Here is a 27,393-nt window from a genome sequence, read left to right on the forward strand (position 1 = left end):
TTCACGACTGGATGTGGCAGAACTGCAGAGCTTTGATCTGATCCATTGATTGTGGGATCGCTTAGCCCTGTCTATAGCATGCTGCTTCCGCTTTTTAGCATGCATGTAGTCCTGTGTTGCAGCTTCCCCAAGTTGGCACCTCATTTTTAGGTACGCCTGTGTTGCTCCTGGCATGCTCTTCTACACTTCTTGTTGAACCAGGGTTGGTCCTCTGGCTTGATGGTAATTGTAGAGTGAGGGATATGCCAGGCCATGAGGTTACAGATTGTGGTGGAATACAATTCTGCTGCTGCTGATGCCCAGTTTTGAGTTGCTAGATCTGATCTGAATCTATCCCATTTAGCACGGTGGTAGTGCCACAGAACACGATCGAGGTTGTCCTCAGTGTGAAGACGGGACTTCGTCTCCACAATGACTGTGCGGTGGTCACTGCTACCAATGCTGTCATGGACAGATGCATCTGCGACAGGTAGATTAGTGAGGACGAGGTCAAGTAGGTTTTTCCCTCGTGTTAGTTCTCTCACCACCTGTCACAGGCCCAGACTGGCAGCTATGTCCTTCAGGACTCAGCCAGCTCCGTCACTAGTGGTGCTACCGAGCCACTCTTGGTGATGAACATTGAAGTCCCCCACCCAGAGTACATTCTGTGCCCTGTTAACCAAAGGTATTAAGGGATATGGGCCAAAGGTGGGTATATGGAGAAAGGTCGCAGATCAGCCATGATCTCATTGAATGGCGGGGCAGGCTTGAGGGGCTGAATGGCCTACGCATGTTCCTATATTCCTACAATGACAATGCAAGGCACAGTGTAACTACAGCAAAGCAAAAGCGATAGTAAAACTGCACCCTTTTAACCCTCCATTTCTTATGAATACATTGTCTCCTAATAGGATATAGTCCCACAGACACCAGCAGCTCTCAGTACTTCAGTCAAATGGTAATTCTCTTTGTGAGTCCAGACAGTCAATGTTGGTCGGTTATTGAACTATCGGATGTATCACGCCAACTCTGATTCTGTCTTCCAACAGGGAGAAAAACGTTTTAATTTATTTTCTTTAAAAAAAATGCCGAATAGCAAATAAGGGATTAAAACCCAGTCTTATTGATGACAGGATCATTTAAGGCAGTTGCCCAAAAATGTAGAACTGTTGGGGTCCTTCCAAATACTGACAGCCTACAACTAGCTTTGCATTTCAAAGATGGGGAAGGGACCAATGGTATGTTCCCCTGGAAAGTTTTGCATTTTTACATTACAAATGGTGCATTCTGATTAATTTTAAAGTCACAATTGATAAAAATTTTAATCTTAAAAAAGACATTTGGGTTTTCAAGAAACCACTCAGTCACAGCTTCCCCAAAGCCATGCTGTCAGCTTTCCTACCCTTCCCATAAAATGCAGATCCTAATTTCTAATCTCTCCCTCTTCCCCCCCATCCTCTCCCCCACCCACCCATCCGCTTCCCCCACCCCACCCTCTTCCCCCCCACCCTCTTCCCCCCCCACCCTCTTCCCCCCACCCTCTTTCCCCCCACCCTCTTCCCCCCTCCACCCTCTTTCCCCCCCACCCTTTCCCCCACCCTCTTTCCCCCCACCCTCTTTCCCCCACCCCTCCCTCTCCCCCCACCCTCTTTCCCCCACCCCACCCCACCCCCCCACCCTCTTTCCCCCACCCCACCCTCTTCCCCCCCACCCTCTTTCCCCCCTCTTCCCCCCACCCTCTTCCCCCCACCCTCTTCCCCCCCCACCCTCTTCCCCCCCACCCTCTCCCCCCCACCCTCTTCCCCCTCCCAACCCTCTTCCCCCCCACCCACCCTCTTCCCCCCCACCCACCCTCTTCCCCCCCCACCCACCCTCTTCCCCCCCCACCCACCCTCTTGCCCCCCCCACCCACCCTCTTGCCCCCCCCACTCACCCACCCTCTTGCCCCCCCACCCACCCTCTTGCCCCCCCACCCACCCTCTTCCCCCATCCTCTTCCCCCCCCACCCTCTTCCCCCCCACCCTCTTCCCCCCCCACCCACCCTCTTCCCCCTCCCCACCCACCCTCTTCCCCCTCCCCACCCACCCTCTTCCCCCCCACACCCACCCACCCTCTTCCCACCACCCACCCTCTTCCCCCCCACACCCACCCTCTTCCCCCCCACCCCCACCCTCTTCCCCCCCACCCACCCTCTTCCCCCCCACACCCACCCTCTTCCCCCCCACACCCACCCTCTTCACCCCCCACCCACTCTTCCCCACCCCACCCTCTTCCCCCCACCCACCCTCTTCCCCCCCTTCCCCCCACCCTCTTCCCCCCCTTCCCCCCACCCTCTTTCCCCCCCAACCCACCCTCTTTCCCCCCCAACCCACCCTCTTCCCCCACCCCCCCTCTCTTTTCTCCCCCCCACCCTCTTTTCTCCCCCCCACCCTCTTCTCCCCCCCTCTTCCCCCCCCCCTCTTCTTCCCCCCCTTCCCCCCCACCCTCTTCCCCCCCTTCCCCCCCACCCTCTTCCCCCCCTTCCCCCCCACCCTCTTCCCCCCCCACCCTCTTTCCCCCCCTTCCCCCACCCTCTCCCCCCACCCTCTTCCCCCCCTTCCCCCACCCTCTCCCCCCACCCTCTTCCCCCCCTTACCCTCTTCCCCCCCTTCCCCCCCACCCTCTTCCCCCCCCCACCCTCTTCCCCCCCCCACCCTCTTCTCTCACCCCCACCCCGCTAACCCCCCCCCTCCCCCTCTAAGTGCAGCTCCTGGCTTCCCCTTTCTCTCCATCCCCAAATGCAGCTTATGGCATTCCTCCTGCTCACCACCCCTCGCTCCAAAGGCAACCAGAGAGTATATTTTCAATAAAAGTGATTAAAAATCTTTTTGTTTTCAGATTTATTACCTTGTGGAGTTCAAAACACTAGAAAATGCACCAAATAAAATGACAAAAATCAAAATTTTCCAGGCAGGCCTCCAGACCATCCTAGAAGGTAAAACCCTGTCCCTGTAGATTTGTATTTCCCCTTTGGGCTTTTGTGTACTTAACAGTGATACAATGTTGGGCATACCACAGCCTTACTTTTAAGCCTATGCCCCACTGCACTTTCAGTGCAAATATTTGCTGTCATACGTCTTTTACTCAGGCTTTCATTCAGGGCCACTTCTGAGCTGTCAGCTTTTTGGAGTCTGTTTCAACATTTTTGAAGCTGTTGGTCAGCTTTTGCTAGTTTCCTTGCACTTTCCTGCCGGGATTTGAGCTAACATAGATAGTTTGGTTTCATTAGGGGTGCCTCTTGTCTGTGACTCGGCACATAAGGCCAGCACCTGTCTCTTCCACTCCACCCTCTTTGCTGCACTGCCAGCTGCTGTGAGGCCCTGCTTTGCAGTGCTTTACCGGGTTATTGGTGGTCTTCTATACTTCTCTTTTCCATTCAGCTACTACAGGTATTTCAGTGCTTGATATGGCCATCTGGAGTTTTACATTCTTATCACACGACCTAACCAATCGAGAGACAGTCATCTTGTAAATCGGATTAATGGCAGTTGCTTTGTTCTTTAACTTGTCGTTACCCTGTCTGTCCATTATGACATTTGTTGTTGAAAGTCTCAAAGTTCTCTGTAGCCTCTTCCTGTTTACACAGCCACGTAGTGGGGTAGATAAGAAGTTGCTAATAAGAGGTCTGAACTTTGTTTCGTGCCATAGTTAAATATTTCTCCAATCGTTAACCCACTTGTTAAAATTGCCAGCTCTTACCAATAACTCTCTTTCCCTCAAGCATGTTGTGGTTCCAAGATAGATTGATAAATATTTGTCAACATGCATAAAAAAGACAATAGTTTACAGCAGAGGTGAAAACCATAGCTACGGTACAAATCTTTCCAAATTTTCCTTTTGGATCTCCAATACATTAAAATAAAGCTTGGTACATAAAAACATCGAAGTGAACTAATTTATTATGAACTGTTCTTAAAATGACCAACAATTGCATTGCATTTATGGAATTGCTAAGAGATAGCAACGAAACATAATCAGAGTACTTTATCAAAACCTCCTCATAATTAGCTGTGCTTCCTTAAAATTAAGTGTCAGCGAGTGGCTCAGTGGGTAGCACCCACGCCTCTGAGGCAGAATGTTATGGCTTCAAGTCCCACTCCAGAGATTTGAGCACAAACATCTAGGCTGACACACCAGTGCAGTACTGATGGAGTGCTGCACTGTCGGAGGTGCTGTCTTTCGGATGAGATCTTGAACCTGCTCTCTCAGGTGGCTGTAAAAGATGTCATGGCACTATTTTGTAGAAGAGCAGGGGAGGTATCCACAGTGTCCTGACAACATCACAAAAACAGATTATCTGGTCATTATCACATTGCTCTTTATGGGAGCTCGCTGTGTGCTAGTTGGCTGCTGTGTTTCCTACATTACAACAACGACTACACTTCAAAAAGTATTTCACCGCCTGAGAGGGTGGTGGAGGCAGACTCAATGGTGGCTTTCCAAAGGGAATTGGATAAGCACCTGAAAGGAAAGAACATTGCAGGGGTACAGGGAGAGGGCGGGGGAGTGGGAGGAGCTGAGGTGCTCTTGCAGAGAGCCAGCACGGGCTCGACAGGTCAAATGGCCTCCTTCTGTGCTGTGACTATTCTATGATTTCATTGGCTTTGGGATGTCCTGATGTTGTGAAAGGCGCTATATAACTTGTATTTGTATAGCGCCTTTAACATAGTAAAACGTCCCAAGGCGCTGCACAGGAGTATTATGAGACAAAAATATTTGACACCGAGCCACATAAGGAGAAATTAGGGCAGGTGACCAAAAGCTTGGTCAAAGAAGTAGGTTTTAAGGAGCGTCTTAAAGGAGGAGAGAGAGGTAGCGAGGCGGAGAGGTTTAGGCAGGGAATTCCAGAGCTTAGTGCCGGGGCAACAGAAGGCACGGTCACCAATGGTTGAGCGATTATAACCAGGGGCGCTCTAGAAAGCAGTATTAGAGGAGCGCAGATATCTCGGGTCTGAAGGAGATCACAGAGATAGGAAGGAGCAAGGCCATGGAGGGATTTGAAAACGAGGATAAAAATTTTAAAATTGCTTAACGGGAAGCCAATGTAGGTCAGCGAGCACAAGGGGCAATGGGTGAAAGGGACTTGGTGCGAGTTAGGACACGCTTATATAAATACAAGCCTTTTTCTTTTTTAAGAGGCAGATGCAAATTTGTCTCTCTGGGGCAATCCAACGTCAATGAGTGATTTGTCCAGCCCTGGAATACGCCGCTCGTGGGGCGGTATTTGGTGGGTGCCCCGCGCGTCAGTTTGACGCGGCTGAGGTGGGTGTGTCCCCCACGGAAAGCGGTCCGCGGAGCTCCTCCTTCCCTCCCTGATGTAGGGCAAAGGTTGAGCTGGGTTGCTGCCGGTTTGATGTCTCTCTCTGTCTCCCTCCCTTCAGGTCGGAAAATGTCGTCGGCGGCGGCGGCGGCGGCACCGGCACCGGCGAAGAAGATCAACAGGCCGCCGCAGCAGGCCGTCAACCCCGTCAAGAATTTCTTCGCCGGCGGCTTTGGCGGGGTGTGCCTGGTGTTCGCCGGACACCCGCTGGACACCATCAAAGTAAGGAACCCCAGGCAGGCCCGGGGATGGGGCAGTGCTCCCTCCCTCCCCTCTCAGGCAGCAGGTCAAGTCTGCATCAGGGCTATGCCACCCTGAGGGAGATACTGTCTCAAGTTAAATTAACTAATGCAACTTAAATTCTACTAAATTAACTAATGCAACTTAAATTCTACTAACTAAATTAACTAATGCAACTTAAATTCTAACTAAGTTAACCAATGCAACTTAAATTCTACTAAAGTAACTAATGCAACTTAAATTCTACTAAAGTAACTAATGCAACTTAAATTCTACTGAAGTAACTAATGCAACTTAAATTCTAATTAAGTTAACTAATGCAACTTAAATTCTAATTAAGTTAACTAATGCAACTTAAATTCTAATTAAGTTAACTAATGCAACTTAAATTCTACTAAAGTAACTAATGCAACTTAAATTCTACTGGAAAGAAAGACTTGCATTTCTATAGCGCCCTTCACGAACACCGGACATCTCAAAGCACCTTACAGCCAATGAAGTACTTTTTGAAGTGTAGTCATTGTTGTAATGTAGGAAACACAGCAGCCAATTTGCTCACAGCAAGCTCCCACAAACAGCAATATGAAAATGACCAGATAATCTGTTTTTTTTGTTAAAGTGATGTTGATTGAGGGATAAATATTTGGCTACGACATCGGGGAGAGCTCCCCTGCTCTTCTTTGAAATAGTGCCATGGAATCTTTTACATCCACCTGAGAGGGTGGACGGGGCCTCGGTTTAAAGTCTCATCCGAAAGACGGCACCTCCGACAGTGCGGCACTCCCTCAGCTCTCCACTGGAGTGTCAGCCTAGATTTTTGTGCTCGAGTCTCTGGAGTGGGACTCGAACCCACAACCTTCTGACTGAGGCGAGGGTGCTACCCACTGAGCCACGGCTGACACAATCAGCATAACAAAAACACATTACTAAATTAACTAATGCAACTTAAAAATTATAGTTAACAGTTAATTATTTTTAAATGTTGCACATTATATTTTATGCATAATATATACTCTACTATATATTTTTATTTATCTATATTTATTTATTTGTATATATTTTTTCCCGTCTTTCGGATGAGACGTTAAGCCGAGGCCCCGTCTGCTCTCTCAGGTGGATGTAAAAGATCCCATGGCACTATTTTGAAGAAGAGCAGGGGAGTTATCCCTGGTGTCCTGGGGCCAATATTTATCCCTCAGCCAACATCACTAACACAGATGATCTGGTCACTATCACATTGCTGTCTGTGGGAGCTTGCTGTGCGCAGATTGACTGCCACGTTTTCCCACATTACAACAGCGACTACACTTCAAAAAGGACTTCATTGGCTACAAAGCGCTTTGGGATGCTGCGGTGGTCGTGAAAGACACTATATAAATGCAAGTCTTTTCCTTTAACATTTTCTTGCATAATTTCTCCATCTGTTTTATTGCATGGGAGTGTGGGATTTTTGCTGGGTTTTTTTGGGAATCGCATTCCTCAGATTATGCCCTTTTTTTTCCTCATAAAAATCACAAACTGCTGAGCTTGATTATTTCATATTACATTTCATAGAATTTACAGCATAGACAGAGGCCCAACTGGTCTGTGTCGGTGTTTGTGCTCCACACGAGCCTCCTCCCACCCTACTTCATCTCATCCTATCAGCATATCCTTCTATGCCTTTCTCCCTCGTGTTTATCTAGCTTTCCTCTTAAATACATCTATGTTGTTCTCCTCAACTACTCCCCACCCCTTTTTTTTAAGGTCCTGCTGCCCGTATCCTAACTCTCGCCAAGTTCCGGTCCGGCAACACTCCATGGCCCTCGCCCTTCCCTGTCACCTATAACCCTCCGAGATCTCTGCGCTCCTCCAATTCTGGGCTCTTGCGCATCCCCGATTTTAATTGCCCCACCAAGGAAGTCGGGGGTGCGCATGAGGCCAAAAATTGGTGGAACGCAGAGTTCTTGGAGGTTTGTAGGGCTGGAGGAGGTTACAGTGATAGGATGGGACAAGGCCATAAAGAAAGAACTTGAATTTGTATAGCGCCTTTCACGACCAACGGACGTCACAGCCAATGAAGTACTTTTTGAAGGGTAGTTACTGTTGTAATGTAAGGAAACGCAGCAGCCAATTTGCGCACAGCAAGCTCCCAAAAACAGCAATGTGATCATGACCAGATCATCTTTTGTTTTTAACAGTGATGTTGGTCGAGGGATAACTATTAGGTCCAGGACAACGGGAAGAACTCCCTTTGCTCTTCTTCGAAATAGTGGCCGTGAGATCTGTTATATTCCACCTGAGCGGGAGCCCTCTCGCCCCGTACCCCAATCCATTTAGGGGTTGAGCGCGAGCTTTGCTCATGCACTGGATGAGTCTCCCCTCTGCTCCCGAGAGCACAGACTGCAATCGGCATGCGCGAGTCGGCTATTCGACTGTGGGAGGGGGCGCCCCATCCAGTCATTGCCTTGTCTCCGCTTTCCAGCAAGGGGGAGGGTCATTGGACAGCAAACCGAAGCAGGGATTTGAACACAAGGATGACTATTTTAAATGTGAGGCATTGTTGGGAGAGTTGGCTCTTGATTTAAGCCTGGGAGGTTCTGAAGCTGATAACTGCAACCTTAGGCTCTGAAACCTATGTTTTTATCACTATGCAGATCCTTTGTTGCTCAGCTATGCATGGCAATTATACAAGAAAATAAATTAAAACGTTTTTCTCCCTGTTGGATGACAGAATCAGAGTTGGCATGATACATCCGATAGTTCAATAGCCGACCAACATTGACTGCCTAGACTCACACAAAGAGAATTACCATTTGACTGAAGTACTGAGAGCTGCTGGTGTCTGTGGGACTGTATCCCATTAGGAGACAATGGCCTAGAAATTCACTATGGCCCCGCCAGCTGGCTAGCGCCCAAAAGTTAGCGCTGGGCGGGGAGCCATTTGCGATCGTCAGATATTCAGTTTTTGCGCCCCAATTCGGAACCGGGCGCTATTCCAGGGTGTGCCCGCCTCCGTTTGGGGCGCTGAAACTGAATTTCAGCGCTCTTGGCGCCGCTGCGCCAGCCGCTGCGGCGCGGCAGGCTGCGGTACTGCAGGCCTCCTCCTCTTAAGGGGGAGCTGCCTGCAACAGGGAGATCGCCGCTGGATAGTGGATAGTGCCGGCAAATGAGCCTGGCACCACGGAGAAGTGCCGGGTTCGCGGAAAGCAGCCGGCAATGCCGCGGGGGGGGGGGGGGGGGTGGAGGAGGCCGGGGAAGAAGGTGCGGGCAGGCGGCCGCCGAAAAAGCGGCCGGCCGCATCTCCACCTTAAAGCGCCCCACTAAGGCTACAGTACGGCCCCGTTTTCTGGTCGCTGTTTGCGGCCGCTGCGGAGGAGGCGGCTGCAACTAAATATGGGGATCGGGCCGGTTTCGGGGCGGAACCGGGGCACTGCGCACACCGATGACGTCATCGGTGCCGGCGCAGCGCTAACGGCTACCGCCGCCAATACCGCTGCGCTGAATATCAGCGCAAACTCCTTTTTGGCGCAGAAGCCCTCTTTAGGCGGTAACTGGCCGCAAAGCTGGCACCGCCTTAATGAATTTCTAGGCCAATGTGTTCTTAAAAAATGGAGAAGAAATGGAGGGGTTAAATGGGTGCAGTTTTACCATCACTTTTGCTTTGCTGTAGTTTCACTGTGCCTTGCATTGTCATGGTAGGAACATGAGTGGGCCACTCAGCCCCTCGAGCCCATTCAATAAGTACAATTATAAAATGTCCCTTTCCTCTTCTCCTCCCCCCCCCCCCCCCCCGACCGCCTCCTTTAAAAATAGAACAACTTTTGGCTCGGGTGTTTTTTTTTTGTGTCCTTCAAGGTGAAGGACGTTACTGATGGAGAAGGCAAGCCAGTTCCTATTTCAGTATCAGCATCGAGCTCTCTGGCATCGCCTACAGTATAGGTTAGATGCAGTGCCAACCTCCACCCTCTTCAGCCCCAACTTCAGAAGAGCACGCTTGCTGTCTTAGTAACATTTTTCTATTTGCCACATTGGCTGTTTGAGAGCTGCCGATTTAATGCCAGTTAAGGGCAGTTTTGTTGGAGCTCAGTTGAAATTATTTTGCTGTTTCTTTCCCCCCTTCCCCCCCCCCCCCAGTATCTTCAATTACAGTGTGTTCGTGCAGTTGTACAGGGCCTTAGTGAGACCACATCTTGAGTATTGTGTGCAGTTTTGGTCACCTTATCTGAGGAAGGATGTTCTTGCCATGGAGGGAGTGCAGCGAAGATTCACCAGACTGATACCTGGGATGGCAGGAATGATGTATGAGGAGAGATTGGGTTGATTGGGCTTATACTCGCTGGAGTTTAGAAGAATGAGAGGGGATCTCATTGAAACTTATAAAATTCTGACAGGACTGGACAGACTAGATGCAGGAAGGATGTTCCCGATGGCTGGGGAGTCCAGAACCAGGGGTCACAGTCTAAGGATAAGGGGTAAGCCATTTAGGACAGAGATGAGGATGCGGAGGAATTTCTTCACCCAGAGAGTGGTGAACCTGTGGAATTCTCTCCCACAGAAGGCAGTTGAGGCCAATTCATTAAATATATTCAAGGAGTTGGATATATTTCTTAAGGCTAAAGGGATCAAGGGGTATGGGGAGAAAGCAGGGACAGGGTACTGAATTTGGATGATCAGCCATGATCTCATTGAATGGCGGAGCGGGCTCGATGGGCTGAATGGCCTACTCCTGCTCCTATCTTCTATGTTTCGTCAGAGCACATACTGGGGAAGAAACAAGTGAAAATTAATTTTCTCAGTTTGAAGTTGGGTCGTGATAACTAAAGCACAAAAGGAAGTTTGGAGTGCCCAAGCACTTCTGGATTGTTTTGGAGTTTTTGCCCTTTTTCTGTTCTGTAAGATCAGCTAAAGATGTCTCTGAAGTGAAACTTAATCGCTTCCTTCTCATGGTTGCTCCCTGTTTAGGTGCGGTTACAGACACAACCAAAGCCCTTCCCTGGCCAACGTCCCAAGTTCAAAGGGACGTTCGACTGCTTCCGCAAGACCCTGGTTGGAGAGGTAACACATGCACTGCTTGTTAAGTAAGAGAATTTCACAAATTAAAAAAAGTAAAAATGCTGGAAACACTCAACAGGCCAGGTAGCATCTGTGGAGAGAGGAAGAGAGTTACCGTTTCAGGTCGATGACCTTTTGTCAGAAATGGCAAAAGTTAGAGATGTAACAGGTTTTAAGCAAGTGCAGGGGGCAGGGAAAGAGGGAGGGGAGGAAAGAACAAAAGGGAAGGTCTGTGATAGGATGGAAGGCAGGAGAGATTAAATGGTAAGAGAGATGATGGTGAAAGGGGGTGATAATGGGACAAGTAAAGAAACAAAAGTTGGGCCTAGAGGAGGTGTAAATGGCAACAGCAGAATCATCACCAGCACCTGCTGTCTGGGGAAAAAAAATGGGAGTAGAGGTCACCCAATCTCCTCACAATTTCACAAAAGTTGTTTTAGTAAGTGGATGTGTCTTTCTGTAAACCTTTGTTTAAAATAAGGCATCTTTAACGCCTTCTAAATGCCACAACACACGGTGCAACTGGGGAAAAAACACTGCAGATGCTGGAAATCTGGCGGGGGGGGGGGGAACAACATCCTTAAAAGAAAAGGAATGAGAGCTATGAAGTGATGAGTTAACGAATAGGAGATGATTAAATGACAGAAGTGATAACAGTGCAAGACAAAAGGAGGCATGATGAGAGAACTAGAAGACCTATGAGACTGAGCGAATGTGTGGCTGGTTCAAACAGGTTGGCTAAGTTGGCGAGGAGGGAACATGAAAACCTGGCTGGAGTGGCCCAGGAGTCTGGTGGAAGAAGGCCGGTCAACATGGTGCAGCTGCAGTGTGTTGATCCACAGAGTCGTAGAAATTGGGCTCCTGTCAACGACCCGAACTATGCTGCAACCAGCAGCTGGTACACGCAGGGCAGGCCAGGCCAGGCCACGGAACAAACCCACCACGGACCATTCTCGCACTGCATCTCACGTGCACATTAGCAGAGATGTGGGAAACAGGCCTGAAGTCTGTACGTTTGACAGCAGGGGAGATGGGTCTCTTTGGGGACTGCAGCTAACATTCTGTATCTTGTTGTCGATGTTCTGAAAAGTGTTTTTTTAATAAAATTGTCAGCGGGCAGGGCTGCATTTATTGTCTATCCCTAGGCCACTTCAGAGGAATGTTGGGCTTCCTTCCCCGAAGGACATTAGTGAACCACTTGGGTTGTTTTCCACAATTTGCCATGGTGGGATTTGAACTCTTTTTTTATTCACTTATGAGATCTGGGCGTCACTGGCAAGGCCGGCATTTATTGCCCATCCCTAGTTGCCCTTGAGAAGGTGGTGGTGAGCCGCCTTCTTGAACCGCTGCAGTCCGTGTGGTGAAGGTGCTCCCACAGTGCTGTTAGGGAGGGAGTTCCAGGATTTTGACCCAGCGACGATGAAGGAATGGCCGATATACTTCCAAGTCAGGATGGTGTGTGACTTGGAGGGGAACTTGGAGGTGATGGTGTTCCCATGCGCCTGCTGCCCTTGTCCTTCTAGGTGGAAGAGGTCGCGGGTTTGGGAGGTGCTGCTGAAGAAACCTTGGCGAGTTGCTGCAGTGCATCTTGTAGATGGTACACACTGCAGCCATGGTACGCCGGTGGTGGAGGGAGTGAATGTTTAAGGTGGCGGATGGGGTGCCTTTGGGTTGCTAGTCCAGTCCCACTATGTGGTTGACTCTTAGTCTCATTGGGCAATGAGGGATGGGCAGTAAATGCGGCCTTTCAAAAGTCACCCAGCTCCCAAAAGCAATAATAAAAACAAATCACTAACCTACTGTACACCATTTCTGTACCCCATTAAGCTGATTGCTGATCAGTACTGTTTCTTACCATGGCTTCTCTGGTGTGTTATTTGGCAGGTCTCTCAGTGTTGTCCCTCACAGGTTTTTGGATTAAGGATGAAAGCACCAAATGGACAACATTGGGAGAACGCCGATTTGATTCCTAAAATTTAGTTTGGTTCCTGATTTGAACTTTAGAGGTGAGAGCCCTCAAGCTGAAGCTGAGGGTTCGGCGGGGCCGGAATTCGACGGGACTGTCCTGTCCAGTTGGAACCTTGTGCCTCCGAGTCATTGACCAGCATTGGTAGAAATCTGGGAAAAGGCTGTCCATCTGCCCTCTCGGCTACAGAGCCACAAATCCACTCAAATCGAGAAAGAAAAACGGGGGCCTGAAAGTTTTTAAAATGGCAGCATTTGACCACAAGAATTAGGTTTTTTTTTTAAAAAGCTAATTCGCAAACAATTTCAATTTTTTTAAGGGTGGGAGAAAAAAAGAGACTCGTAAAATTGAAGTGACTCACCGCTTTTGTGCTGTGATCTTTTCTAACTTTCTGGCCCTAGTGTAAATATTCAGCAGTGGTTGCTGTCTTGCATGAGATGATGTAAAAGTATACAAACTGGAATGTAGGTGAGAGGTTAAACATTGCTCAGCGAGAATGGCAAGTTTGTGCTGACTCCATAGAGTGCAGGAACTAACTGTGGCCACAGCAGTTTTATCAAGGAGTGTAATTGGGGAGAAAGGTTTTTTGCACAATATGATTTCACTGATTGAAAATAGAAAATAACCAGTACGAGAAAAACAGACCCTTGACGAATGAGAAAAGAAAAATAATAGTCTTGATGGTCGTAGGAACGTAAAAAAAAACCCCCACAGGAACAGGAGGAGTCCATTCAGCCCCTCGAGCCTGTTCCGCCATTCAGTGAGATCATGGCTGATCTGTACCTTAACTCCATTTATAAAGAATGATCTTCCACTGTTAAAATGACATAAGAATGAAGAGCCCAGCACCGAACCAAATAGACTAAAATAGCTTAATCTGAACACAACTCCATTGACGCTTCAGTTGTAAACTCGCATTAGATACAACAAGCTACAACTTACATGTACTGTATATAGTGCTCCTCATGCAGACAAATGTCTCGGGACACATTACCAGGGGAAGAGCTGGGCACCAAGAAGAGGGAAGGAACTGGGGGCCAAGAGGAGGACAAAGAGACCAAATGTGCAAAGAGATTAGTTTTTAGGAGACTTTTTTTTTAAAGTTGGCGAAGCGAAGTGGTAAGGCAAAGTAATTGTGGAGGAGAATTCCAGAGTGCAAGTGCTGAATGATCAGTCTCCAATGGTGGAGCAGAGAATGAGCAGCAATCTAAAATCAAAGGAACAGTCACTGGGCTGGGGAAGATTTCCTAGATCAGTTAGCACAAGGGTGTGGAGGGGTTTGAAGATGGGGTCTTGAAACAGATTGGCTGGGATACAAGGAACCTGGAGCTTAGTGAGAGTCAGGGTGTTTGGTGCATTGGATTGAACTCGAGGACTCGGGGCTCTGGATTAGTTTTTACAAACGGCGGAGGTAGGGATGTCAGTGAGGGTATTATTTAGCAAATTAATCACGAGGTGAAGACAACATGGCCAATGATTGCAGCATTGTTGCAGGTGAGGTAGTCGATTCTGGATTTGTTGCACTTAGGCGCTGTGCGTTGCTGTTCGTATACCTGCAGTGTATCCCACTTTGTGTTACAGTAATGAATCTTTGTAACATACAGGAATTCCTATTTAGGAAAAATTAGATCAGGAGGGAGGAGGGTAAGAGTTTGAAAGAGTGACGTTGACACTAACATTTCAATGAACTTTAATTGATTTCAGTGAGTTATCAAGGCGAGCATATGAAACTTTCCTCCCTTGTCCACTTAAACTGGGGGGAAATTGAGCTGACCTTCGAACCTGAGCATTTTGAACTTAATAACAGTAGGTTGAAGCATTGGTAGTTGCAGATTTATCACTGGTGATGGTAGCATGGAATCAATTTGTGGTAACAGATATGAGTATCCTACAGCATTGAAGTGTACTGGCTTAAGTGTGATTTTTCTCCCCGAATATACTAAATATGGTTAGTTGATGAATATATTATTTTTATATACAAGTTGGCAATGGAGGGACTTCAGAAGCTCATTCCACAATGCCCCCTACTGACCAAAGCCTGCAGTTGCATCGTTACAGGCAGCTGTTTACGTACTGTACATGATTTCCATTATAAATGTTTACATAAGTAGTTTCAATGTTAAATCTTGATACAAAAGTGTGACCGAAAATCATATATCTCATACATATTGTGAGATATGCCTGTTGACAACTATGCAGATCCTCCTTTGAGGGAAAAAATGTCAGAGAATTATTTTGAGTGGAAATTTTTCAGCTTCAAATGAAATTGCTGCAGTCTGTTAATTGAGTCCTGTGACATTCTCCTTTTAGGGTATCCGAGGTTTATACAAGGGAATGGCCGCCCCAATTGTTGGCGTGGCACCTATGTTTGCTGTCTGTTTCTTTGGCTTTGGCTTGGGCAAAAAACTACAGCAGAAAAAGCCCGACGATGTCCTCACGTGAGTAATCTTGGAGACTGAAGCGCAAGCCTTTTTTAATTGTTTGTAGCTTCCTACAGTTTCTGTTATTGTTGATGAAACAAATTAACAGAAATGGGTGAAATTCAACTCCAGAGAGGAAACCAGAAAAATGCTAAACTATCTGCAGGGTAAGAGCAATGTGCAATCAGTGGAGCGGCAGATTCTGAGAGACACCCTATTTCCTAGTGGATATCAGGTTAGAAGACATTTTGATAGTGTCTGCTGTGCCTCAGTGGGTCGCACTCTCGCCTCTGAGTCAGAAGGTTCTGGGTTCAAGTCCCACTCCAGATACTTGAGCACATAAATCTAGGCTGACCCTCCCAGTGCGGTGTTGAGGGAGTGCTGTACTGTCGGAGGTGCTGTCTTTCGGATGAGATGTTAAACCGAGGCCCTGTCTGCTCTCAGGTGTGCGTAAAAGATCCCATGGCGCTATTTCGAAGAAGAGCAGGGGAGTTCTCCCCGGTGTCCTGGCCAATATTTATTCCCTCAACCAACATAACCAAAACAGATGATCTGGTCATTATAACATTGCTGTTTGTGGGAGTTTGCTGTGTGCAAATTGGTTGCCGTGTTTCCTACATTACAACAGTGACTACACTTCCAAAAGTACTTAATTGGCTGTAAAGCGCTTTGGGACATCTGGTGGTCGTGCAAGTCTGTCTTTTCATTATGGTGCCCAACAGGTAGGTGGGCACAGAGGAGGAGGAAATTAATTTTAAAAAAATTGAATGTGCTTTATATCCCCTTTGGGTCTTCCCACACCATTTCTTATTCCAAGGACAAGAGCATGCTAAGACCATCTGTTTCCATGTGTCTGCCGGTGATGCGTTTGAGCTGCCTATAATGATGACTATCGGCACTTTAACACCTCAATCCAGGTTTTGAGAGAGTGAGGCCAAACTGGCCATTAGTGCATCACCCTCCCGTGTTTATACTGTCTTGCCCTCTGCTGTCCTGCAAGGCTGTTGTCTCCCGGGGAGGGTTATTAGTGAGCATGGTTCCTGTTCCTGATCACTGTCTCGTGCTGCCTGTGGAAGTGAGGCGAGACCAAGATCAGACTTGGCTGTGATTCCCCAGTCAGTTGAATAGCTTCGCCTGTGAAGATTGGACATTTAGGCCAGCTACTGTAGAGTTGCCAGTGGCTGCAAAAGTACTCCCAGCAAGAATCTGTGCTTTCAAGAGGAATTAAGGAAATATAAAGGATAACTGTTGGTGGGATTTCAGTGTGGTAGGACATAGAATCATAGAAATTTACAGCACAGAGGGAGGCCACTCGGTCCATCGTATCTGTGCTGGCCGAGCTATCCAGCCTAATCCCACTTTCCAGCCCTTGATCCGTAGCCCTGTAGGTTACGGCACTTTATAGAAACATAGAAGATAGGAGCAGGAGTAGGCCATTCGGCCCCTCGAGCCTGCTCTGCCATTTAATGAGATCATGGCTGATCATCCAAATTCCGTACCCGGTCCCTGCCTTCTCCCCATATCCCTTGATCCCTTTAGCCTTAAGAAATATATCTAACTCCTTCTTGAATATATTTAATGAATTGGCCTCAACTGCCTTGTGTGGTAGAGAATTCCACAGGTTCACCACTCTCTGGGTGAAGAAATTCCTCCTCATCTCTGCCCTAAATGGCTTACCCCTTATCCTTAGACTGTGACCCCTGGTTCTGGACTCCCCCGCCATCGGGAACATCCTTCCTGCATCTAGTCTGTCTTGTCCTGTTAGAATTTTATATGTTTCAATGAGATCCCCTCTCATTCTTCTAAACTCCAGCGAGTACAAGCCCAATCGACCCAATCTCTCCTCATACGTCATTCCTGCCATCCCAGGTATCAGTCTGGTGAATTTTCGCTGCTCTCCCTCCGTGGCGAGAACATCCTTCCTCAGATAAGGCGACCAAAACTGCACACAATACTTCAAGTGCATATTATGTACTTTTTAAATGTGATGAGGGTTTCTGCCTCTACCACCCTTTCAGGCAGTGAGTTCCAGACCCCCACCACCCTCTGGGTGAAAAAAGTTCTCCTCAACTCCCCTCTAATCCTTCCACCAATTACTTTAAAGCTATGCCCCTTGGTTATTGACCTCTCTGCTAAAGGGAAATAGTTCCTTCCTATCCACCCTGTCAAGGCCCCTCATCATTTTATACACCTCAATTAAGACTCCCCTCAGCCTCAGCACATGGCTTTTGCCTAAGGGTTCCCGAACCTTCCTGTGCACAAGAGGAAGAGAGCTGAGTGGGCCCAGGATTTTCCCCACAGCTGGCGAGGACAGATTTGTTTATAGTGGGTGATTTTTGCTCCCATTTGAACAGCCAAATCGACTGGGCCTTAAATACAGAGTTAGGAACGGGTTACCTCCTTGTCCCTGCTGATGGGGCACGTCGAATGGTCTAGAAAAAAATTAACTTTAAAAATGTGGGAGAACACCAGACAAAATAAATCAAAAATGTTTCTTGGTTGGACCTAAAGAGCAAATGTGGGAGCAACTTCTGCCTCCTCCCTCCCCATAACGTAACTATATTACCAATTGAACAGTTTGCTGAACTACAGGATGTATTACTGGGCCTTGGCAGTCACAGCAAGTGCTCACTGCAGGTAATTGTTAACTCAGCAAAAAGTATCAGCGAGCTCTCTCACAGGGGATTCACTCACTAATGTAGAGATGGGGCCAGTGAGGCACGCCTGAGTTTTATTCTGATTCACTCCCGACTGACCATTCCGTGAGAGGTCACTGTCGGCCAGCAAGCTCTTGGCGTTTTGGTGCTTATAACTGTGTATATCTTTTTATCCCACTGTGCTGTAAGTGTGGATTTCCAAATAACTTGCAAGTTTTGCTGTTCTGATCCAAGCAGCAGTGGACTGTCACTGTGTACGGAACTATTATCTGAAAGATTATAAAGCAGTGGCTGCCACTGAGGCTTCAGCGATCTTCCAACAACACCCACCCCCCACGAAAATACTGTGCCTGATTAGTACATTGCAGACACAAATATCGTCTTAATACAAATCATACCTGACATTACGAGAACAACTTAACAGTGTAGAAGAATACAGAATAGGACATGTTGTCTGCAGATATTAACAGACAAAGCATCTGGTTTTCTGCTGCATTAGGCAGGTTGGGTTGGTCTAGAATCCTAGAAATTTGCAGCACAAGAGGCCATTTGGCCCATTGTGTATGTGCTAGAAACTAAGCAAGTTTTTTTAAAATGTCTTCCTTTTTGTCGCCCACCTTTTTACTTCCCCCCCCCCCCCCAAACCACCCACTAACCAATTTCTCCTCTTCCCTCCAGAAGGTGTTGATTTCTTGCTGGGGCTCTCATCAGGGAATGGGTGATCCTACAAGTTACTCCTCAAAATAACAGGGTTAAAACACATTTATTGGCTTTCGTAGGAATTAAGCACACAATGATAACTCTTCGGACGCGACTGCTGCCAACGAATTTAGAAGCGTTCTGCGCCTGCGCACTTCCGGTTCGTTGCGATATCACGCGTGTGACGAAAGGTTCGTTTGTTCCGAACAGTCGCGATGCATGATAGGCCTGGAGAGTGAGGGAAGGAGGAGTGAGGAGAGGTAGAAATCGACAGACTGACATGCGCAAATGTTTTCAATCGGGTCGCACACATGTGACGTAGCGGACTGCAAGCCGTGCGTGCATAGAACGCCTCTGCGCAGCTTCCAGTTCGTTGGCAGCAGTCACTCCGTAATAATAATTGCACATATGCTTAAGAGCACACTTGCAATGATAAAATTTACCGGAGAACTCGCACATTGTAGTTCTCGAGCTCGAGGGGAATGGCTGATCAGGCCATGTCAAATTCTGAAGAATTCTGTTCTAATCACCCACATTTTAAAATCTGCATGCTTCCACATTACCTCCTCCAATTAGCTGCAATAACGTCAGTTTCAACAAGTCACTTCTCAAGCCTTCGCCTGGATTGAACGGTCACGTCACGTCATTCAACTGAAGACCGTTACAGGTATAAAAGGCCCTCGACAAGGATGTCACACAGCTGCCCTTGAGGGAGTCACTATCTGAAGCCATAGCTTCTCGACTTGATGGTCAAAACACGCCCATAGATATCTCAAGTTCTCGAGGCTGAGCGCACAAAAACAGTTTGAGGCCTTTGCTGAATCTCCTGATCAGCTTAAAACACTGTCTTTGCTTTTCAGTCCACTGAAACCGACATCTCCAGCCTTCTAACCGGTACTTAACAGGCAAAATCCCGACGGGTACTTCACCCAAATGACCGTTCTTCGTGTGAGGGCCTGGACCTTGAGCGTCAACAGGCTTTTCGGCCATGGCAGGAATCACAGCCGAGCCATGCTCTGTCTCTCTCTCTCTTTGGAAATCTCAGTGATATTCTAACCTAAGTGATTCGGAGTGACTGTGGGTCTCCCCATTTGTGTTTTACTGGACAGGTATCCACAGCTGTTTGCTGCAGGGATGCTGTCTGGGGTTTTCACCACTACGATCATGGCACCAGGAGAAAGGATCAAGTGTCTTCTACAGGTATGAATTGGTTACTAGTCAAAGGAACACTCCAAGGCGAAGGCCTAAAAAGGCTATACAGGAAACTCTCGTTTAAACAGCACCTAAATATCTGGAATTCTATATTAACCGGCAAAATTCATACTCCCAAAAACAACACCTCAATAACCGGCAATGTTGCCGAGTCCGAGTCTCCCGCGGTGGCCGAGTTAGTCAGTGGGGGTAGTTCTCCAAACTGCCACTACTCGGCGGCTTGGCGCTGTCGGCAGTCATGAAAGAGTTATTGATTACCCTCAACTGGCAGTACGGTACCTAATCAAGCTTCTTCCACCATCCATTTAACACAACATTCTGTAGGTGAGTACCCAATTACTGTATACTGCACATTTCTTGAATTTTTTATTTTTGTTTGTTTAAAAATAGCCTCGGTAGATAACCCTCTCCGTCATCCGGAATTTTTAATCAACCGGCACCATCCCGGTCCCGTCGGTGCCGGATACCAAAGAGTTTCCTGTATTATTGAAAGACTAGCCAAAAATATATCCTGTATCTAATTTTAGGAAAATCGATTATTAAAAAAAAATATTCACTCTAAAGTGGCTGTTTGAAATGTGATCTTCCTTCATTTAGCCCCCAGTCATGAGGCCCCTCCCCCACCCCTTTGCTTCTCAATGAACAGTGGGCGGGCGGGGTGGACGTATTAGCCGAGTTAAGAAATACTAGGTTTTTATTTAGGTCTGATGCTGCAAGCAGAAAAAGATGCACAACAGAAGTTTTTACATCTTGAAATGCACTGAGGACATGGGCAGAAAGTGAAACGTACAGAAGTAGAAATGCTGAAGTATGTTCCACAGGTGCCAGAGGCCCTCTGGTACCTCACCGAAGTGGCGATTTCTTTCGTGTGAGTTTTGTGTGTGTGTGTGAGTTGTGGTAGTTAATGTCTTGTGGTCCTTCTTTCCCACTGTTTGTTTGGTTTCCTTGGGATTACGTTTTTCCTTGTTTATTTTTTAACAATGTTTACAACTGGTTGTACAATTTTTCAGATCCAGGCTGCTACTGGTGACAAGAAGTACGCGGGCCCTTTGGATTGCGCGAAACAGATCTACCGCACGTCTGGCATTAGGGGCATCTACAAGGGGACTGCTCTCACCCTCATGAGAGGTACAGTAACTGAACGTCATTGGTTCTTTTCCTATGTATCTATCGATTGAGCGATCCAGATTTCTCCATTTCTACTCTTGGTGTTTTGACTCCAGTTAACCCTGAACTTCATGTGTCAATTGGAATTGTAACGGGAAATTAATTATTTTTGAGAGGGGTTTGAGTAGGTTGGTGAAGATGAAGTCAACTAGCTTACTCCCTCGTATTGGTTCCTTCACCACCTGATGCAGTCCCAGTCTGGTAGCAGTGTCCTTCATGACTCGGCCAACTTGGTTATTGGAGCCACTCTTGGACACTGAATCCCCCCACATTCTGTGCCCTTGCTTGTTTCTGTGTTTTAGTGCTTGAGAGAACTAGGTGATGGGTCAATGCCTGTAGTATTTCAATTTTTATTTGTCACATAACCAAATACAACAAGTGAAATCCAGTCAGTGAAATGCTTTTTTCTTAACGAGCCGAGCGCACCAAGCAGTAAAGGACACTTGGCTGCCTGGTACGCACGGAGCCCGCAAGGACGGCAGCCATCTTCATCGACGCCATCACAATAGGGTCCGCTCTCGCCTCGCTCCGCCTTTTCCCGCACTCCTGCCCGACAAATCTTCAGCCACCGTGGTACCGACGTCCCGGGGCCTGCTTCTCCCTGGCTCTCCTTCCACCCGGTCTGACCTCCGAGCCTCCCGCGGTGTCCGACCTTCCAGGGCCTGCTTTTCCCGCCCTCGGTCCGCTGGCTGCCTCCACTCCTACCGGTTCGACCTCCGAGCCTCCCGCCAAGGAGCTGCCGGCCACCGTGCTACAGCGGGTCGTCGTGGCCTCCATCGCTGCTTCTGCTGCCTCCCTGCCGACTCGCCGAACTCATCAGCGCCGATGCACAGCATCTGTAGCGGGAGTGGGCCGACCGACTCGGGGAGAGCGCTTACCCTGCGACCGCCACGGACGCCATCTTGACGTATAGATGCATTTAAGGGGAGGCTAGAAGCATATGAGGGAAAAGAGAATAGAGGGTTACGCTGATAGTTAGATGAGGAAAGACAGGAGGCGGCTCGAGTGGAGCATAAACACCGGCATGGACTGGTCGGGTGGAATGGCCTGTTTCTGGTATATCCTATGTAATTCAGTAAACTTTTACCATGACCCAGCCTTTAAACCCTCACCAATATGTGTAGCTCTTGCTGAGGAAAAAGACAATTCTAAAGTAACGGATTCGAGTTCCGATGTAAATGTTTTGATTTGTGCCAATTGTGAAATGTCTCAAAAAACCAGCGCCGCCCCCCTCCCCCGCCCGGGTCCGTTGGCTGTTGCGGGGACAGTACAAGACACAATCAAAGGTTGAGAAAGATGGAGTGAAGATGAGGTGAATCTAGAAGTTGAAGTTTGGTGATGCCAATCTTTGGTATTACAAACCTGTACGTTATAGGTGGAAGGGAGAGAGAAGTAAGAGATGTGGTGAATACCCAGCTTCATCACATCTTGAATTACAAGGAAATCTACAATATTTGCGTATATTCAAGGCTGAGATAGATCAATTTTTGGACACTCGGGGAATCAAGGGATTTGGCGATCAGGCGGGGAAGTGGAGCTGAGGTCGAAGATCAGCCATGATCTTATTGAATGGTGGAGCAGGCTCGAGGGACCCTATGGCCTTCTCCTGCTCCTAATTCTTATGTAAATAAGAACATAACAATCTCTAAAACTGGATTGTTCCAACTAGATTTTGCTTCCTGCAGAAGTCAGTGGCTCAATATTCACCAGCACTAAGAGACAAACTGTTTACTTTGCATCAGGAAGGCATTAATTGCTATATTATTTACATTGTTCTGTGAAGAGTCCAAAGGGGTTTCGCTACTGGGTAACAAATGGATTTTTAACTAACCGCTCCTAGTTGAACTCTCAATTTTTGAATCGGTTCTTTTGCAGCTATTTCCTGTTGGCTGTAGGCATAATTATCAGTCTAAAATAACAACAGAAAATGCTGGAAAAACTCAGCAGGCCAGGCAACATCCGTGGAGAGAAAATAGAGTCGACGTTTCGGGTCGAAACCCTTTTTCAAAACTGGAAAGGAAATGAAATAGATCGAAAGGCAGGGCTGGGACAGGACAAAAGAAGTGGAGATATTAAGAGGTATTCAAAACCAGACGAGATGGTGATCGGACTAGTGAAGACAAAAGACGGCTCAGATTAGGTGTGAAATGCGCTGGGAGAATGGGAGACAGCTGCCATGTGGGAGAGAGAATAAAAGGAAAGGGGGGGGGGGAATGGAGAAACCGCAAAGGGGTGGATAAATAATAAATGTAATAGGGGCCGAGGTTATGATCTGAAATTGTTGAACTCGATATTGAGTCCGGAAGACTGCAGAGTGCCTAATCGGAAGATGAGGTGCTGTTCCTCGAGTTTACGTTGAGCTTCCATGGAACAATGCAAGAGGACGGTGAGGTCCGAGTGGGAATGGAGCGGTGAATTAAACTGACAGGCGACCGGAAGCTCGGGGTCACCCTTACGGACTGAACGGAGGTGTTCCGCAAAGCGGTCACCCAATCTGCGTTTGGTCTCCCCAATGTAGAACCGCATCATGAGCAGCGAATACAGTATACTAGATTGCAAGAAGTACAAGTAAATCGCTGTTTCACCTGGAAGGGGTGTTTGGGGTCCTGGACAGTGGGAAGGGGGGAGGTATAAGGGCAGGTGTTGCATCTCCTGCTCTTGCACGGGAAGGTGCCAGGCGAAGGGGAAGGGGTGCTGGGGGTGATAGAGGAGTGGACTAGGGTGTCTCGGAGGGAGTGGTCCCTACGGATGGTGATCACTTGATTGTTACCGAGGAGACAGATTCTGGGAAGTGCAGTCCTGTGGTCTCTGAAACCTCTACTGAGTGATAGTTGTATGATCTGGGTACAATACCATGCTGGTTTCTTGTTTCCCAAGTCTAAACTTTAAAAGGTGCCAGAGGTAAATCTCGGGGAGCATGCTCCCAATCCAACAGATCTTCGAAGGCCATATGGATAGGAGCTGGCAACTCAATGAAACCCCACATTTAAATTATGTTGTGGATGCTGGTAGTGAAAGATTTAGGGAAGGATTGCATCAGGATGTAGGTAGACGTTTGTATCTGCTTTATTGTCTATTGCTAATGCTTATGTTATTTTTATTAAATAAAATTGTTCCGTAGTTTATGGTTTCAGCCATTGTCTAAAGTCTAAGAGATGATAAGGTTTGTGATATGTCAGTTAACTAAGCGCAGCGACAAGGGTTTCCATTCTATCACAAAAGCAAAATACCGCAGATGCTGGAAATCTGAAAAAAAAGCAGAAAATGCTAGAAATACTCAGCAGGTCAGACAGCATCTGTGGGGAGAGAAACAGAGTTAACGTTTCAGGTCGATGACCTTTCGTCGGTTCTGATGAAAGGTCATTGACCTGAAACGTTGATTCTGTTTCTCTCTCCAGAGACTGCCTGACCTGCTGAGTGTTTCCATTCTGTCCCTGACCAGCGCTACATTTAAATAAATAAATAAATAAATAAATAAAAAATTGTTTATGGGATGTGGGTGTCACCGACGAGGCCGGCATTTATTGCCCATCCCTAGTTGCCCTTGAGAAGGTGGTGGTGAGCCGCCACCTTGAACCGCTGCAGTCCTGTGCGGTGAAGGTACCCCCACAGTGCTGTTAGGGAGGGAGTTCCAGGATTTTGACCCAGTGACGATGAAGGATCGGCGATATACTTCTAAGTCAGGATGGTGTGTGACTTGGAGGTGGTGATACTGTGCTTTGAAGGGAGCAGGAGCTCACTTGTGGAAGTGGTCCCTGGCTTGGAACATGAGAGCAATATCTGAGTAAAGCCTGGAAATGTAACGACAAGTCCTACAGTCTTGAAGTTCCGAGAAAATAATTTAGTGGGAGATAGTGGGATGAGTCCTTCAACTTCTCTCTTCACTCATCACTGCCTTTCCTGTTTCTGTTTATCCATGTGACAATAAGGTCATTACTGCTCTGAACCTGCCTCTTATTCTTGATTTCAACACCGTAGGAAAGACGAACTTTGTGTACGGCAGGAGTGTTTGGAGCTTGCAAGGAACAAGAAAGGAAAGTTGAAAGGAGCAATGACCATACTCTCCACTTGCCTGGATGAGTGCAGCTCCAACAACACAAGAAGCTCGACACCATCCAGGACAAAGCAGCCCCGCTTGATTGGCACCCCATCCACCACCTTAAACATTCACTCCCTCCACCACCGGCGCACCGTGGCTGCAGTGTGTACCATCTACAAGATGCACTGCAGCAACTTGCCAAGGCTTCTTCAGCAGCACCTCCCAAACCCGCGACCTCTTCCACCTAGAAGGACAAGGGCAGCAGGCGCATGGGAACACCACCACCTCCAAGTTCCCCTCCAAGTTACACACCATCCTGACTTAGAAGTATATTGCCGATCCTTCATCGTCACTGGGTCAAAATCCTGGAACTCCCGCCCCACGGACCACTTTACCACACGGACTGCAGCGGTTCAAGAAGGCGGCTCACCACCACCTTCTCAAGGGCAATTAGGGATGGGCAATAAATGCTGGCCTTGCCAGCGACACCCAGATCCCATAAACGAATAAAAAAAGTATCGATCAAGGTAGTGATGGGCAGAGAGAAGTTGAAGGGTAAAAATGTGGGAGGGATTGTTAAAATATTAAGGGTGGTGCACCCTCGTCTTGCTATTTTAGCTGTATGAATATTCTGCTTTTTAATTTTCAACCGCTCTTTTTTTTTGTTTTGTTAGATGTCCCTGCAAGCGGAATGTACTTCATGACTTATGAGTGGCTGAAGTATGCACTTACTCCTGAGGGACAGAGGTCAGTAACTCTGTATTATGTGTCCACTCTAGGCTGGGTTGAATTGTTAGTGTGCAGCGATCCTACCTCTAGATTCCCAGTTCAGGAAAGCAACTTGGGATATTCTTGCTCTGCTTCATTCTTTTGGTTGGCTATGCAATATTCAGTGTTTTTAATATTCCTGAGGAGCAGAGAGAGAAGTGTCTTAATGGTGAGTGCAGAACCACATTACGCCAAAGTGACGGCACTTCTGTGAGCTTCCTCCATCTTATGAGTTACTGGTCTCTGCTGGCCTGTTGCGGTGGGGTCAAGGAGTGAGCAGACATATTTCACTCCCTCTAGCCTGAGGAAGGATGTTCTTGCCATGGAGGGAGTGCAGCGAAGATTCACCAGACTGATACCTGGGATGGCAGGAATGACGTATGAGGAGAGATTGGGTTGATTGGGCTTATATTCGCTGGAGTTTAGAAGAATGAGAGGGGATCTCATTGAAACTTATAAAATTCTGGCAGGACTGGACAGACTAGATGCAGGGAGGATGTTCCCGATGGTCAGGGAATCCAGAACCAGGGGTCACAGTCTAAAGATAAGGGGTAAGCCATTTAGGACAGAGATGAGGAATTTCTTCACCCAGAGAGTGGTGAACCTGTGGAATTCTCTACCACAGAAGGCAGTGGAGGCCAAGTCATTAAATATATTCAAGAAGGAGTTAGATATATTTCTTAAGGCTAAAGGGATATGGGGAGAAGGCAGGGACAGGATACTGAATTTGGATGATCAGCCATAATCTCATTGAATGGCGGAGTAGGCATGAGTGGCCGAATGGCCGACTCCTGCTCCTATCTTCTGTGTTTCTATGTAGTCCTTTTCCTACATTGCAACAGTGGCTACACTTCAAAAAGACCTCCATTGGTTGTAAAATGCATTGGGACGTCCTGAGATCGTGAAAGGCACTGTATAAACACAAGTTCTTTCCTCCCTTTCAGGGAAGGAGGGTAAATTAAATTAAAGGAGTGTCTGTGCTGGGAGTGGTTCCAAATGCATTCCTAGAAAGGAGTGAAAAGTCAGCAGGAGAGCTGCCCTGTGCTGTTGTTGGACATTTTGCAATGACTGGTTCCAGATTGACATAAGCAGAGGCCTGTGGGCTGGTGCTGAATTCCTTCCTGTGTATCGTATGAAAGGAAGGGATGGAAATGGAGTTGTTACAGGAATTTAGTCCCGTGAATCACACTTTTTTTGCTCTTTCTGCAGTGCGACTGACCTGAGTGTTCCCCGAATCCTGTTTGCTGGTGGAATGGCTGGAATCTTCAACTGGGCAGTTGCAATTCCTCCAGATGTGCTGAAGTCCAGATTCCAGACGGGTCAGTTTATTCTTAAGTTCCTTTCTAGTCCCTCCGATGACCTGGTTTGGGGATGGGGCACAGCCTGGTGGGTGAAGGCCCAGCCTGCAGGAGCAGGAAACATGCAGACCAGGCGGTCCCAGGTTAGATTGCTGGTCCGCGACCTTGTCCGATCTCAGCCGGGGCTGTAGTATTTGCCCTGCGTGTATTTAGGCGAGGGGTAGCGGGGGTTATCAGCCATGGCTGCGGATCCTGCTCCTGATCACAATGCAGTGACTTCTGCTGGAAAGTTTGCGTGCGTGCGTGTGTGTGGACTTCAGGACAGGATTGGGCTTGGCAATGTGTAGTCACATCGCACATTGCTACTTCTTGCCTGGACTTGCACATGAGGAATGGCCCTTTTGGGGGAAGCGCTAAAGGATTGTTGGGAGCCGTGAAACTGAACATGATTCAGATTAGGGGAAAAAGGAGGAAACAAGAGGCTCTGGTTGTTTTGTGTTCTTTATTGGGATCCAGGACACACTAGAAAAATATGCTGATCGGGTGAGATGAAGT

General features: G+C 47.7%; 1 protein-coding gene across 2 annotated transcripts in view; it reads left to right on the forward strand.

Moving 5' to 3' along the window:
* Positions 1-5,178: 5,178 nt before the first annotated feature.
* The window catches only part of LOC147111294 (mitochondrial carnitine/acylcarnitine carrier protein-like), a 29,423-nt gene continuing 7,208 nt past the window's right edge, over positions 5,179-27,393 (forward strand). Inside the window, exons 1-8 of one of the 2 annotated variants that reach the window (XM_086002055.1) lie at positions 5,179-5,280; positions 5,400-5,560; positions 10,523-10,615; positions 14,889-15,016; positions 19,464-19,554; positions 20,577-20,694; positions 25,447-25,519; positions 26,750-26,859. In XM_086002055.1, coding sequence (XP_085858181.1) covers positions 5,408-5,560; positions 10,523-10,615; positions 14,889-15,016; positions 19,464-19,554; positions 20,577-20,694; positions 25,447-25,519; positions 26,750-26,859 — 766 coding nt within the window. In that variant the 5' untranslated portion in view covers positions 5,179-5,280; positions 5,400-5,407. The other variant, XM_086002054.1, reaches the window with a different exon arrangement.

The sequence above is a fragment of the Somniosus microcephalus genome, chromosome 11 (assembly GCF_052327205.1).
Source record: "Somniosus microcephalus isolate GS21.2 chromosome 11, FLI_Smic_1.0, whole genome shotgun sequence".
NCBI lineage: Eukaryota > Metazoa > Chordata > Chondrichthyes > Squaliformes > Somniosidae > Somniosus > Somniosus microcephalus.